Genomic DNA, 16,698 nt, shown 5'->3' on the forward strand with positions numbered 1-16,698 from the left:
CCTATGTGTGCCCAGTCTCTCATACTCAAGAGAGCGCACCTTCACCAGGTCACCGAGTATGTTCCTAAACACATCGTCCACTGGGAGAATTTTCCGATACTAAGCACCGTGCATTCCACGCGTGATACCTAACTATTGTGCTAACTCGAAATAAGGTACAGCGGTCCTGACCTCCCAGGTCTCCGAATGCTCCATAGGCCCATTTCACATAAGAGAGACTGGCCAGACGAGACCAGCCAATGAGGTGCCCACCCTGATGTACACCTCGGTATTAAAGGGACATCGAAGCAGGAAGTGGTCCATGCTTCCCAGGATGGTACCAGAATGCTCCCTTGGACAGTTACTCTCCTCAGATCTCCTACACTTCAGATTGTCCCTCACACACAGTTTCCTATGGAAGCAGCGCCAAGCCAAGTCCCAAAACTTTGAGGGGATCCAGATAGAATTCTAAAGATGCAAACCCTCCCCAAGATCCCAACTTGGGCAATCCCTGAGCACCAGTGGCCTCTAGAAATGGATCAACAGAACCCTATTGTCAAGGAGTTTCCTTGGCAGAGTCCTGATCTCCCACACTCCCAGACTCCACCAGTGAATTTCCTTCAGAAAGGTAGCATAAGCAGGAAGATGTCCATGTGGTGTGTGAAGATCCTTCACTTGCCCTTCTGTCTCCCTTTCCTGGAAGAAAGGCTAAAATCATCCCCTACAGGAAAATATCCACGGAGGAGCCCTCTCTTTCCAGAGGTTTGCAATGTTGATCTTAATGAAGGTATCCACAAGGAAGCCACAGGGTTGACTATACCCAACCTTCCTAGTCTCGTATGGGAAGTAACCTCCTTTTTGACCAGGTTCAGTCTATTCCCCCATAACAGTTGGAAGAACAATCTGTAGACCTGAGTCCAGAGAGACTCTGGCAAGATGCACACACTGATCAGATAAATTTGTAAAGGGAGTAGGTAAGTTTTGATCAGGTTTACCCGGATGCCTCCAAGCAACAATCTACCTCTGACATCAGCCAATCTGCTTCCTCATGAGAGGAAACAATAACAATGGCGTAATCGGCATATGCCATCACCCTCAGAGTGGCTTGCGGTGCTGCCCGGACCATCCCGATCCCGGTCAACGGTCCACCCTCCTATGAAGAGGGTCAATCGCAAACACGTGCAGCAGAGGGCTCAAGGGACAACCCTGGTGAACACCAGACCCAACCTCAAAAGTGCTGCCAATCCAACCGTTCACAAGTGGGAAGTTCTCTGCCCCACCGTACAAGGCCTTAAGCCAATCAACAACCCCCCCCCGGCAGGCCATATCTCAGAAGGACAGACCAGAGGTACTCGTGATTAACCCGATCAGATGCTTTTGCCTGGTCCAGTGACAGCATGTACCCCTTCCAGTGACCAGCCCTACCCTGCTCCACTGTCACTTGGACACCGAGCGCAGCACTAAATGTGCTACGGCCTGGAACAGAGCAATGCTGGGCCTCCAAAAGGAGTCGGGGTGCAAATTTCACCAGCTGATTAAACAGCACCTTTGCCAGAACCTTCCTGTCTACATTGAGACGTGCTATGGGACACCAATTCTCAATGCAAGATGGGTCCTTACCCTTTGACAAGATGATCAGGGCAGATCTACTCATTGACTTCGGCAGAGTGCCCAAGGAAAGACACTCATTGAATACCTCAGTCAAGAGGGGTACCAAAGCATCCTTAAAGGTCTTATAGAATTCAGATGTTAAGCCATCTGAACCGAACGATTTCTTTAGGGAAAGCACTTCAATCGCCAACTTAACTTCCTCTTCCATGATCATCACTGTCAAAACGTCAAGATAGGGGTCTACCTCTAGCTCAGGGATGGCTTCAGCCAGGAAAGCCGACATCTCATCCTAAACAAGATCCCTCTTCCCCAAGAGGTGCGAGTAGAAGGATCTGACAACCTCTAGGATGCCTGATCTGGATCGCCTCAGGAACCCCGTAGTGTCGACCAGTCCTGTAACTTTACTGTTCACTGACATCTTGCAGTTTCTGTAAGGCCTGGGCAAGCGGTACTTCCCGTAATTCCTCTCAAAAACCAATGATGCGTGTCTATCGTACTGACACCTCATAAGCAAAGATTTCACTCCTTGCAGCTATCTCCAGTTGACACAAGATGCTCGAGTTTCCTTCTTTGACCCTAATAGAGGCGGTACCTGCTCTGACTCCTGAGGCTTGAGAGCTGGCAGTGGAATATCGCCACCCTTTCCTTAAACATCATCCACCAGTCTGACTTACTACTACAAAGATCCAGCAAGGGTACCTGGCTCTGAGGAAAATCCTTAAAGCAATGTCTTATCTCCGCTTCTTCCAAGAGAGATGAATTGTGCTTCCAAAAGCCTCCCATTAAACAGTGGTCAGAGAACTCCACCTCAACAACAGACACTGCTGAAGAGACAGCTTCCTCCTTTAAACAAAACCTTTCTATGCTGGCCCTACAGTTACCACTATGATAGGTGAACCCCTTGTGGCCTGGGGTGTGCCGAATGTGGACATCCACCAGTCGAGCCTTACTAGCTATACTATTAGGGGTGATGCTATTGTAAGTCAGCTTGTCCCTGGAACCTCCTCTATCTTGGGGCCTCGTAACAGTGTTGAAGTCCCCTCCAAAGACAACCTGCTGAATTGTAAAAAGTTAGGGCTTGATCCTCATAAAGAGACATTTTTGGTCCCACTTAGATTGGGGACCATAGATGTTAATCAGCCAGAGCTCTTGTCCCTTCATGAGGACATCTAAGATCAGGCACCTCCTCATTTCTAGCTCAATAACCCATCGGCATTCCACCAGTGCAGTAAAAATGACCGTCACACCACTATACGGCTCGGTCACAAGAGACCAGTAGGAGGCCCACTCCCTCTTAACTTTAAACACATCTGCCGTGCTAGGCAGCCTGGTCTCTTGCAAAAAGAAAATGTCAGCTTCAACCCAGCTGAGAAAATCAAAGGCCAAAAATCCAGCATCAACAGAGTGGGTACTAGCATTATTGGTGATTGAGTTAGATAGCTTTCTTACCACTCCCCTTATCCTCTGCCTCTATAATGACACAGATTTGTCCATTCTCATGTTTTTTCTTTTTATCGTCCTCGTCTCCGGACTTTGGGCCAGTCCCTCCCTCCAAGGACCTTACATCTCCAGAAGAAGGAGACTCGGCACCCCCTGTAAGCCCTACCCAAGCTGAAACTTTACCCTCAGCTTCCTCCTCAGAGGAAGAGATGTTCTCAAGGGCTTGAAACCGGTTAGAAAGACCAATCAGAGGGGAGTCAGTTTTTCCTTCCTCAGATACCATGGTCAGAGTGAGAGATGTTTTATCTCCCTTCTTTCTCTTATTTTTGATGCCAAGCTTACGCTTGTCCTCTAGCCACATTTTATCCTCATCCATACTTTCATAATGGCAGGACGCCGAGAAAGTGGCGCATTCCTCCCTGTTTATCCTCCTGACCTCCTCATCCAACTCATCATCCCTGAGGGCCTCAGCAAGACATGCATCCAGGACAGGGGCCGCCCCAGTAGTCCGAGGCTCACCCTGCTGCCTCTCCTGTCTGTGCTTGTCTAGATGCCTCAGTTGGGCAGGTGTCTTTTTATTATTGCTTTTCCTTCTTGGCACCTCAGCTTCCTCACCCATAATAGTCCCTTCCCCAGCAGAATCAGCCTCATGGCTTTCTCCCATGGGGTCACGACTGCATTAGCAAAGGAGCGAGGACAACGGCTGAACGGGTGACCTAACTCACCACACAGGTGGCATCTAATATCCACACAAGATGCAGCAAGGTGGCCAATATCCCCACATAATGCACTTTTCTGCACAATGCAGTTTGCAATGAAGTGTGTGGGGTCGCCACACCTGTGACAGAGTTTAGGTTGCCCCTGGTAGAAGACCAGGGTACAATCCCTACCCAGGAAAGCAGATGATGGAATGTGGGCAACCGTATCACCTGAATGCTTAAGTTTTACCTTGACCAGATACCAAACTTGTTATGATTTTTCTTTGGCATCTCCACCACATCTCCATATCAGCCAAGCCACGTCATGATGTCATAACAAGAAAGTGACTCGTTACAAGTCATCACGGTCACTTTCTTGACTTGGTTTTGGTGAAACACCCCCTGAATGGCAAAGTCTCACCAGCTGGGCTCCTTTTTTACCAACTCATAATTCGACCAGAAGAGCTCAAGCCCCTCTGGCCGAACAAAGCTGACATCAAACTCAGGCGTGGAATAGGGATGTATCAAGGTGTAGATGTCAATCGCCTTGAGGCCCATCTTCAATAGGAGCTTCACAACCTTAGAACTTGGAGGACATGCATCACTGCCCCTCCAACGAAGACGGACCATATTCCTACCCACACTACCCGGCGCGGCTGTTGGGAGGGACCACACTGTATCCCGTTTTTTGCTTTTGAAATGCCCCAAGGCCATGCCTCTCTATCCAGAAGAATGTATCAACCTCTCCACCCTCTACCCTTAGTGATCTCCCCACTTCTTTAGAGCATCCAGTAGACGCCGCTGCAACATGTTGTCCCCAGAGCCGGGAAACGAGGAGGACACCCTAGTATCCTTAGTATCAGGATCTTGCTGACCAGCTGCGCCAACACAAAATAGGACTGAGAGGAGCGGAATTCCCAGCCACGGCCACCCCCTCACACTGCCGCTAATTCTCAACTAAGTGATCAGCGGGAACAGCATTCAGGGGCGCTGAGGCTACCGGAGCTGCCCCTGGACACTGGGCCACTCCCTCCTCTCACTGAGGAGTGCACCACAGTATCATGACCTGACCGTTCGCACACCAACGGGCCACCCTCACTGCCAGACTCTCAGCTGTTGCACCTCCTGCTACGTTCCTGCTACTAGAAGCAGAGATGGAGCTCTGTGCCTCACTACTGTGCACTGTTATCTCCCCGCACCTTTGCACCGGATCCACAGCAGAACCCATGCTGGGCTTTGCAACGGGGCTAATACAATGAGCTGACCCTACAGCCGACTCAGGGCTTATGCTTTTTTGATCAAAAACAGTGTTTACTAAGTACCCTATGTTAATTATGTTAATTATTCAATGCAATTGATTTTTTACTTACCGTATATACTCGTGTATAAGCCGACCCAAGTATAAGCCGACCCCCCCCCCCAATTTTGCCACAAAAAATTGGGAAAACTTATTGACTCGCATATAAGCCTAGGGTGGAAAATGCAGCAGCTACTGGTAAATTTCAAAAATAAAAATAGATACTGCTCCATAAAGGTTGATGGCCCCATAAAATGCTCCATAGATTATGCCCCATATGCTGCCCCTTAAGATCCTCCATATATTATGCTCCCATGTGCTGCCCCCATAAGATGCTCCATAGATTATGCCCCCATATGCTGCCTCCATAAGATGCTCCATATATTATTCCCCCATATGCTGCCCCAGAAGATGCTCCATAGATTATGCCCCCATAAGATGCTCCATAGATTATGCCCCCATATGCTGCCCCCATAAGATGCTCCTTAGATTATGCCCCCATATGCTGCCCCCATAAGATGCTCCATATATTATGCCCCCATATGCTGCCCCCATAAGATGCTCCATAGGTTATGCCCCCATATGCTGCCTGTTAGAATCTGTTCAGTTTGTGACTATCAGCCATTTTCTTGTAGTGTTCTGGCTGCTGGTCTTTTTCCTCTGGTGCTGGGTTTGTCTTGGGTCAGTTGATTGTATCACCCTTTATTAACCTGCTCCTGTCTCCCATTCCTTGCTGGACAACAGTGTTATTCTGCTTGAGTCCTGGCTTGGAGCTTTGCTTTATCTTCTGTTTGTTTAATTAGTGCAGTGCTGGGATCTCTGGTTCTGCTAGTTTAGTTTCTGTTGTCAGTTTGTTTCCTCAGCCTTCTCTTTGTTTTCTATTAGGAGGTGACTCATTTTTGTATCCAGTCCTTAGATCTTTCAGGGACCCCCTTCCCCCTATCTATAGGTCTTCGCTTGAGACTAACCTAGGATCGACGGTGGTTCTATTCGCAGGAATGGGTCGCCCACTTCATCATAGGGTATCAGCCTAGTTGTAGTGCAGGATCAGTTTTCCCTCTTCTACCCTAGTCCTGTGCTGCAGAACCGTAACACTGACCCATAAGATGCTCCATCGATTATGCCCCCATAAGATGCTCCATAGATTATGCCCCCATAAGATTCTCCATAGATTATTCCCCCATATGTTGCCCCCATAAGATGCTTCATATATTAAGCCCCCATATGCTGTCCCCTAAGATGCTCCATAGATTATGCCCCCATCTGCTGCCTCCATGAGATGCTCCATAGATTATGCCCCATATGCTGCTCTATAGATTATGCCCCCATATGCTGCCCCATAAGATGCTCCATAGATTATGCCCCCATATGCTGCTACATAAGATGCTCCATACATTATGCTCCCATATGCTGCCCCATAAAATGCTCCATAGATTATGCCCCCATATGCTGCTCCATAGATTATACCTGATTGTACACGGTGCGTTTGGCGCAGGTTGGCGCACCGTAAAAAGGATGCATGTGCCGGCCAACGCATACCTGCGCATGGCCTGCGTACCCAATGCTAAAGATAGGGTATGCAGGGCGCATGCAGCGTCATGCGCCCATAGGCGGAGCTGACCAGAGAAGGTGTGGCCATGGGCGGAGCTTCATGGCGGCCGTGTGCATCCCTCTGCAGCTCCAGGAAACACTAGTGTGAAACTAGCCTTACTGCTTCCTGGAGCTTTGGCTTGGTGGTCTTCTTTGTTTTTTTTCTTCTGGCCCCCAGGTGCCTCCTCTGGTAAATCATCATCAAGATGGAAGTTCTGAAGGCACAGTGGGGACTCCAGGAGCTTTATCTGCACCATTAATACCCCTCCCTGGCCGCTGTTGTCACTGTTCTCCCCAGAGCCAGCAGAACTGTTTCCAGATGTCAATGTCACCTGTCCTACAGGGAGCTCGCTGCACGTGGCCTGCGGGTGACTTTGCAGGCTGCCAGGTGGGACTTTCTGTTGGTCATCATCCTCCTTATCATCGTCCACCTGGCTCTCAGACTTCAGCCCAATCTGCCTTGCTCTCTGTTATCAGACATTTCTCTGAATCAGACTTCATTCAACAGTTTTTCTTTAAATGGTCCACTTTTCTCTCTGATAAACGCTTTTCTTACTTCCAACTCATTGATTTCAAGTTTAAGCCTCTTTACCTGTGCCTGGAATTGCGTCTTCCTGGGTTTGGAGGAACCTGCAGCTTTGATGCTTGTGCAGCGCAGCTCCTCCTGGAGCCTCCTGATGGTCTTACTCGCCTCTTCATACTCATAAAGGTTGCTCATGACCCGGGAGCCATAGGTGGACACAGACTCCTGGGATCTCTGCAGCCCAAAACCTTCCTCAGTGAGGTCAGCCTCACCTCGGTGAGCAATCAGCTTTCCTCTAGAAGGACCTCCATCTTGCTCGCAGGTTTCTCCTCTATGTTGGAAGTCTTGCAGCTTCTCTGAGTCTCTACAGACCCGGGGGAATAGGAGCCACATTGTTGCGACTCCTGGTGGAGCGTCTCACCCTCGAATGCTCTGATGTGCAGGTCAGTTGCTGGCTTCTACTGCTCACCGCTGGTCTGGCCCAGGAAACAGAAGCCTAGGACTTGGCTCCTTTACTCATCCTAGGAAACCCACTTCCTCCCTGGATAGGAGAGAGAGCAAGTCCCTGGTTGGAGAGGTGGTTTCTCTGGAGCTTAGGAGCTCAGCTGCAACAGAGCTGCACTCACTATTCTGCTGGTGCAGTCACTGTGTAGTTACATTACATTACTGATCCTGTACTGATCCTGAGTTATAGCCTGTATTATACTCCAGAGCTGCACTCACTATTCTGCTGGTAGAGTCACTATGTACATTACTGATCCTGTACTGATCCTGAGTTACACCCTGTATTATACCCCAGAGCTGCACTCACTATTCTGCTGGAGGACTCACTGTGTACATACATTACTGATTGTAAGGTACTCCTGGGGTGGACCCACTAGACCATGGCAACGAACCTCCCGAGGGCGAGCTGACCAGGTGGACCACCCCCTATACAGGGAGTGTATGGGGCAGGCCCACGGGTAACTATCACCACGGTAGCCGGTACCCGGGAAAGTCAGAGCGGACAGACAGGTAGATCCAAAGAGCAGGCACTGGACAGACGACACGGCTCGGAGACACAGGAGAGACGGCACGTCTTGGCGAGACAGGAGGGATGGCAAGGCTTGAAGACACAGGAGGGACACGGACGAGGACCGAAGCCACAGAACCTAGGAGAGGAAGCACAAGAGGAACTAGGTAAATGCACGGGAGAAGGCAGGGGAGCACTAGGAGAGCGGCCAGAGTCACTAGCAAGTTCTAGTGATAGTCAGGCATCGCCTCCAGAAGGAGGCGGCCTGATATAGGGAGAGAGAAGGCCTTCCAGATCATGACCTCCAGCTGGAGGAGGAGACGCGCGTCCTCAGGTGGGGGAGAGCGCGCGCCCGGCCATAGCGAGGAGACGCACCCGCCGAGGAGGAGGAGGAGCGGGAGCGCGCACCAGGGGGCTGGACAGAGGCGATCGTGGGCCGTGGACGGGAGGCCGGGAGAGACCGCGCCGAGACCCGCAGCGGCCGGTGCGGCAGAGAGGTGGCCCCCGGAGAGCGGGTGAGCCGGGGCCGGAGGGAGGTAAGAGAGGAAGTCCGCGACAGCCGCCGCGTGACAGTACCCCCCCCTTACGCGCCCTCCCCCGCAGACCGGACAAAAATTTAGCCAGGATTCGAGGAGCTTGGATATTCTCCTGGGGCTCCCAGGATCTCTCCTCAGGACCAAAGCCCTTCCAATCAACCAAAAAAAAGGTTTTCCCTTTTTGCTTTCTCATGGCCAAAATATCTCTCACCTCAAATACATCGTCTGCGGCGGCAGGCGGAGGTGAGTGAGGAGCTTCAGAAAGGAAACGATTGAAAATAACTGGCTTAAGCAAAGACACATGGAAAGCATTAGGGATGCGGAGAGAGGCGGGAAGACGAAATTTATAGGAGACATCATTAATACGGGACAAGACCTCAAAAGGTCCAATATAGCGGGGGCCCAGTTTGTGGGACGGGACTTTGAGGCGAATAAACTTGGAGGCTAGCCAAACTTTATCACCTGGGTGATATGGTGGGACATCCAGGCGCCTCTTGTCTGCGTATCCTTTTACCCTGTTACGCACCAACTCAAGAGCGGTCTTGGTCTCCTGCGAGATCCTGGAGAATTCGCCGGACAGAAGATCAGCCGCCGGTACACCCGAGGCGGGGGGAACTGGTAGAGGTACACCAGGATGTAGACCGTAGACGACAAAGAACGGGGATTTGCCAGAAGATTCACTGATGTGGTTATTATAGGAAAACTCAGCCCACGGGAGTAATTCAGACCAGTCGTTCTGGTGGATATTAGAAAAGTGCCGGAGGTAGTTCACCAAACTCTGATTCGTCCGTTCTGCCTGACCGTTGGACTGTGGATGATAAGATGAGGAGAAGTCAAGGGTGACATCCATCGATTTGCATAGAGCTCTCCAGAAGCGAGAGGTGAATTGGACTCCTCTGTCCGAGACAATATGTTGGGGCAGTCCATGGAGACGAAAGATGTGCTGGACGAAAATCTTCGCCAAGGCGGAAGCCGATGGCAAGCCAGGCAAAGGGATGAAGTGGGCCATTTTAGAGAATCTATCTACTACCACTAAGACGACAGTACACTTGGCAGAGGAGGGTAGGTCCGTAATAAAGTCCATGGCAATGTGTTGCCAAGGCGACGAGGGTACTGGAAGTGGATGTAGAAGACCAGAAGGCAGCTGCCGAGGCACCTTGATTTTGGCACACGAGAGACAGGAGGCGACGAAATCCCGGACATCTTGGGAAAGGGTCGGCCACCAGTAATAGCGGGACACCAGAAGAAGTGTCTTTTTATGGCCGAGATGACCCGCCAGTTTAGAAGCATGGCCCCAGTGGAGGATTCGTCTTCGGTCCCTCTCAGAAACAAAAGTCTTGCCAGTTGGGGTAGCGAGGAGAGAAAGCGGTGCCACGGTGATGAACCTGGATGGGTCCAAGATATGTGCAGGTTCCTCCTCGACATCCGTGGAAAGAGAGGACCTGGACAAGGCGTCGGCTTTGAGGTTCTTGTTGCCTGGACGAAAATGCAGGTCAAAATCGAATCGGCTGAAGAACAGAGACCACCTGGCCTGCCGAGGGTTGAGTCTTTGTGCAGACCGCAGGTACGCCAGATTCTTATGGTCTGTGTAGATTGTGAAGGGATGTGCGGCGCCCTCCAATAAGTACCTCCACTCTTCTAGGGCTAACTTGATGGCAAGCAGTTCTCGGTCTCCGATGGAATAATTCCGCTCTGGGGTGGAGAAAGATTTTGAAAAGAAACCGCACGTAACGAGCCTGCCGGAGGAGGACCTCTGAGACAAAACAGCTCCGGCTCCAGTTGCGGATGCATCTACCTCAAGGACGAATGGTTTGTTGACCTCAGGGCGATGGAGTACGGGGGCCGTGGCAAAGGCACGTTTCAGAGATAGAAAGGCTTCTTCTGCTTCAGGGGTCCAGACGTGTGGGTTGGCTCCCTTACGGATCAAAGATGAGATAGCGCCAGTCAAAGAGGAGAAATGGGAGATGAACTGCCGGTAGTAGTTTGCGAAGCCGAGAAAACGCTGAATGGCTTTCACCCCTTGAGGACGTGGCCAGTTAAGCACGGCCGAAACCTTCTCAGGATCCATACGCAGACCAGAGTCGGAGATGATATAGCCCAGAAATGGAAGAGAGGACTGCTCAAAGGCACACTTCTCCAACTTGGCGTACAGACGATTCTCCCTCAAACGGAACAGCACGCGGCGGACATCTCTTCTATGGGTGGACAGATCAGGAGAGAAGACCAGGATATCGTCAAGGTACACAACCACGCAGGAATACAGAAGGTCTCGGAAGACGTCGTTCACAAATTCCTGAAAGACTGCGGGAGCGTTGCATAACCCAAAGGGCATGACGAGATACTCATAGTGTCCATCTCTGGTGTTGAAGGCGGTCTTCCACTCATCTCCAGAGCGAATACGGATGAGATTGTAGGCTCCACAGAGATCCAATTTAGAAAAGATTCGTGCCCCACGTAGCCGGTCGAACAACTCGGGGATGAGAGGTAGCGGATATCTATTCTTAACGGTAATCTCGTTGAGACCACGATAGTCAATACAGGGGCGCAGGGACCCATCTTTCTTCTTGACAAAAAAGAAGCCAGCTCCAGCAGGGGAAGAAGACTTTCGGATGAAGCCCCTTGCCAAATTCTCCTGTACATATTCGGTCATGGCCTGGGACTCGAGTGGACTCAACGGATAGATCCGCCCTCGGGGCGGAGTCGAGCCAGGAACAAGCTCGATGGGACAATCATATTGCCAGTGCGGAGGGAGGACCTCCGCTTCCTTTTTATCGAAGACGTCCGCGAAGGCCCAGTAAGCCGAAGGCAACTCCGCAGGGCCCGAGACAGGAGACGAGCATTTGAGGGGTCGTACTGGGCGGAGACATCTGGTTTGGCAGAAACGGCCCCAGCGAAGGATGTCTCCGGACCGCCAATCCAGAACAGGTTCATGCATCCGCAACCACGGAAGACCCAGAAGCACGGTGTGGGACAAAGACGGCAGCACGAAGAAGGTTATCTTTTCACGGTGCAAGACCCCGATCTGTAACTCCAGCTCTTCAGTGACCAGTGTAACGGCTTCGCGCAAGGGAGCACCGTCGACAGAGGCTAACTGCCGGGGAACCTCCAAGGACCTGACAGGTATCTCTAATCTCTTCACCGCCTCGAGTTGGATGAAGTTTCCCGCAGCCCCCGAATCAATATAGGCTAACTCCGAAAAACGTTTGGAGCCCAGGAAAAACACAACAGAAAGGGTCAAGGGTAGAGAGGTGTCAGTGACACCTAGGGAGGCCTCTCTTACCTGTCCTAGGCGGAGGAGTTTCCCGGCCTCACAGGACAGGAACGCAGGAGATGGGAGGCGCTGCCACAATAGAGACAAAGGCCATGAGCGAGTCTGTCCTGGCGGCGAAGCTCCGCGGGCCTTAGTCGGTCCAGTTGCATGGGTTCGGGAGCTGCGGCTGCGGCGGAGGACCGTGAGCGTGGTGGGCTGTGTGTAGGAGGAGAAAAACGATTGGGCCTTCTCTCCCTGGCGATCTCGCGGGAACGCTCCCGGAAACGCAGATCAACTCGTGTTGCCAGCAAGATGAGGTCCTCCAAAGTCGTGGGTGTATCCCGGCCTGCCAGCTCGTCCTTGATTCGGGACGATAAGCCTCGCCAAAAAGCCCCAACCAGGGCCTCATTGTTCCACCCCAGCTCCGAGGATAACGTACGGAACTGGATGACGTACTGTCCTACCGAGAGGGTACCCTGGCGATGGCAGAATAAAGACTCGGTAGCAGAGACCAGGCGACCGGGCTCATCGAAGACCTTACGAAAGGTCTCCAAGAAAGTTGCGAGCTGGGAGACTATTGGGTCATCGCGTTCCCACAAGGGATTCACCCAGGCCAGTGCCTCACCCTCAAAGTGGGAAATCATAAAAGCCACTTTGGCCCGGTCGGAGGGATACTGTAGGGGAGCCAACTCGAAATGCAACTGGCACTGGTTGATGAACCCCCGACAGAGTTTGGGATCTCCGCTATAACGTGGGGGTTTGGCCAACCGGGGAGAGGAGTGTGGAACTGCCACAGGTGCCGGAACTGCGGCTGCCGCCTGTAGGGCTAGTAAGCGGTTATCTACAGAGGCAATGTAGTTCAAAATATGGGCCTGGGTGTCGCGCTGCTGGGCCAGTTCCTGCTGCAGGCCGGAAATCTGGGAGGCAATTCCCGGATCGGAGGTCTGCAAAGAGGAAAGTCGGGACTCCATCGATTTGAGGAACGACATGATCCTCGCCTGGTTCTCATGAAGGAACAAAAGTTCCTTTTGGGTCGGGGTCGAGGTACCAGCGGGATCCATGGCCTGACTATACTGTAAGGTACTCCTGGGGTGGACCCACTAGACCGTGGCAACGAACCTCCCGAGGGCGAGCTGACCAGGTGGACCACCCCCTATACAGGGAGTGTATGGGGCAGGCCCACGGGTAACTATCACCACGGTAGCCGGTACCCGGGAAAGTCAGAGCGGACAGACAGGTAGATCCAAAGAGCAGGCACTGGACAGACGACACGGCTCGGAGACACAGGAGAGACGGCACGTCTTGGCGAGACAGGAGGGATGGCAAGGCTTGAAGACACAGGAGGGACACGGACGAGGACCGAAGCCACAGAACCTAGGAGAGGAAGCACAAGAGGAACTAGGTAAATGCACGGGAGAAGGCAGGGGAGCACTAGGAGAGCGGCCAGAGTCACTAGCAAGTTCTAGTGATAGTCAGGCATCGCCTCCAGAAGGAGGCGGCCTGATATAGGGAGAGAGAAGGCCTTCCAGGTCATGACCTCCAGCTGGAGGAGGAGACGCGCGTCCTCAGGTGGAACTGAGGACCTGGGGGAGAGCGCGCGCCCGGCCATAGCGAGGAGACGCACCCGCCGAGGAGGAGGAGGAGCGGGAGCGCGCACCAGGGGGCTGGACAGAGGCGATCGTGGGCCGTGGACGGGAGGCCGGGAGAGACCGCGCCGAGACCCGCAGCGGCCGGTGCGGCAGAGAGGTGGCCCCCGGAGAGCGGGTGAGCCGGGGCCGGAGGGAGGTAAGAGAGGAAGTCCGCGACAGCCGCCGCGTGACACTGATCCTGTACTGATCCTGAGTTACATCCTGTATTATACTCCAGAGCTGCACTCACTATTCTGCTGGTGCAGTCACTGTGTACATACATTACATTACTGATCCTCAGTTACATCCTGTATTATATTCCAGAGCTGCACTCACTATTCTGCTGGTGCAGTCACTGTGTACATACATTACATTACTGATCCTGAGATACATCCTGTATTATACCCCAGAGCTGCACTCACTATTCTGCTGGTGCAGTCACTGTGTACATACATTACATTACAGATCCTGTACTGATCCTGAGTTACATCCTGTATAGAGATGGGCGGACACCTGGATGTTCGGGTCCAGCGGATTCGGTCGAACAGTTACAAAAAGTTAGGTTCGGGTACCAGAACAGTACCCGGACCCGAACTCGGACCCCATTCACTTGAATGGGGGGCCCGAACATCCAGGGTTTGCCACGCTGTCCTGTGCTTGACAGAGCGGCAAGCACCGCTTCTGATCGGTGATGAAATCATCCCTGCCGGTCAGAGAGCCGTGGTTCACACATTGTCAAAAGACAGTGTTAGCGCTCAGCTGTGATCGGAGGTATAAAGCATACCTCCGGTCACTGGTGTCAGCTGATGGGACTACTGATCCCATCATCCGACACCTGCTATCGCTAATTACAGTGAGAGCAGGAGCGGTGTATGGGAGTATTCATCAGCTGCTCCTGCACTGTAAATTAAAAATTAAAGAAAAAATGGCGTGGGTTCCCTGCATTAATGCTAACCAGCCAGGCAAAACTCACAGCTAGGGGCTGCAGCTCTCAGCTGTCAGCTTCAGCATGGCTAGTTATCAAGAATAGAGGGGACCCCACGCAGTTTTTTTAAATTATTTAAATAAATAAGAAAAATGGTGTGGGGTCCCCCCCATTTTTGACAACCAGCCTTGCTAAAGCTCACAGCTGGGGGCTGATATTTTCAGGCTGGTAAGGGGCCATGGATATGGCCCCCCCAGCCTAAAATTAGCAGCCCACAGCTGCCCAGAAAAGGCACATCTATTAGATGCGCCAATTCTGGCGCTTTGCCCGGCTCTTCCCACTTGTCCTGTGGCGGCAGCAAGTGAGGTGATAGTTGGGGGATTTGCTGTCACCTTTTTATTGTCAGGTGATATCAAGCCCCAAGGTTAGTAATGGAGAGGCGTCAGTAAGGCCTGTTTCACACTTGCTTTTTTTTGCAGCGCGTTTTTCCCGCAAAAAAACGCATTGAAAAACGCATACAAAAGCATACAACTGCTGCGTTTTTTTCAAGCATTTTTATGAGCATGCATGAAAAAAACGCAGCGTTTTTATGCGTTTGTATGCGTTTTTAGTGCGTTTTTACCGCGTTTGCGTTTTTTTCCAACATTAGGTGGCCCCTCACACTAACCCAAACCATGACTTTACTAACCCTAACCCTGACCCTAACCCTAACCCTAACCCTGACCCTAACCCTAACCCTAACCCTAACCCTTAACCAAACCATACTTAACCCTAACCCTGACCCTAACCCTTAACCAAACCATACTTAACCTTAACCCTAACCCTAACCCTGACCCTAACCCTAACCCTAACCCTGACCCTAACCCTTAACCAAACCATACTTAACCCTAACCCTGACCCTGACCCTGACCCTAACCCTAACCCTAACCCTGACCCTAACCCTTAACCAAACCATACTTAACCCTAACCCTGACCCTAACCGTGACCCTAACCCTAACCCTAAACCCCCTTAACTAACCCTAACTTTACCCAAACCCCTAAATTCCATTGTCTAAACTAATGGTAAAAAAAAAAACGCATGTGCAAAAAAACGCATACATAAGCATGCCAATGCACACATATGCTCACCATAGACTTATAATGGGTGTCTTGCTGTAAAAAAACGCATTGCGCGCGCATGCGTTTTTTTGAGGCAAATCGGATGCACAAAAAATGCAACAAGTTGCATTTTGTGCGCCCGAGCGCATACCGCAAAAAAACGCATGCGCGGTAAAACGCGTACAAACGCATGTGTATGTGCACATAAGCGCATCCCATACAAAGTATAGGAAAAAAAAACGCATGCGCTATTTAGCGCTAAATTACCGCGAAAAAAAACGCAAATGTGAAACCAGCCTAAGACACCCTCATTACTAACCCCATAGTCACAATATAAGAAAACTCAGACACCTTTCAATTGAAAGAATGACACAGACTCCTTTAATAATCTTAATTAAACCATACTTACAACCTCGCCTAATTTCACCAAAGCCCTTGATCTCCTGTAATAAAACTAAAATAATAAAACAACAATATACCATACCCTTCCGTCGTTCTGTCTAATGCCATAATCCATGTCTGGGGGAGAAATAGTTTTCAACCTGGATGGTGCCAAGATGCGACCATCCAAGCTGAGAATCATTGGTGAGTGAGCTGCTGCGAGCGCAGCCTCAGTGACTGGTGGTGACGTCATCGAGGTTACGCCTGGTCACAGATCCTCTCAAATGAAAAGATGGAGAAAAAAATGTCTCCATCTTCTCCATTGTGTCCATGTGCAGAAATGGGACTGCAATCATATGTCATCCGAGTGCAGTCCAATCTTTTCCACAGACTCATTGACTTCCAAGGCCGAGTGTGATCTGAATATCTGACGCAAATTGTTTACGCTGCGTTTTTTTTCTGTCATTTGCACGCCATGTTGAATAACATTGGTTCGAGTGCGATCCAATGTTTTGTTGGGTCGATCACTGACCAAATATACGGTCGTCTGCACGAGCGCTTCAAAAAAGTGACAAAAGACGGACTATGTGCACTGCGGTGTCGTTTTAACATTGCTGTGCACTATACTCATTTTGTGGCTGCACTTTTTTAGTTGGGTTTTGGGCAAAATCTGCCACATAACCTTCAAGTGTTTCTGTACTAAATGAAGCACTACTTCAAATCTGCACTA

General features: G+C 51.1%; 1 protein-coding gene across 1 annotated transcript in view; it reads right to left on the reverse strand.

Moving 5' to 3' along the window:
• Positions 1 to 7,531, reverse strand: part of LOC141056883 (uncharacterized) — an 85,558-nt gene extending 78,027 nt beyond the window's left edge. The window contains exon 1 of the mRNA XM_073553327.1: positions 7,303 to 7,531. Within this exon, the coding sequence (XP_073409428.1) occupies positions 7,303 to 7,531 (229 nt within the window). The remainder of the gene's footprint in view (positions 1 to 7,302) is intronic.
• Between the last annotated feature and the right edge of the window lie 9,167 nt (positions 7,532 to 16,698).

The sequence above is a fragment of the Dendrobates tinctorius genome, unplaced genomic scaffold (assembly GCF_039654945.1).
Source record: "Dendrobates tinctorius isolate UK_male_01 unplaced genomic scaffold, ASM3965494v1 ptg000201l, whole genome shotgun sequence".
Classification (NCBI taxonomy): domain Eukaryota; kingdom Metazoa; phylum Chordata; class Amphibia; order Anura; family Dendrobatidae; genus Dendrobates; species Dendrobates tinctorius.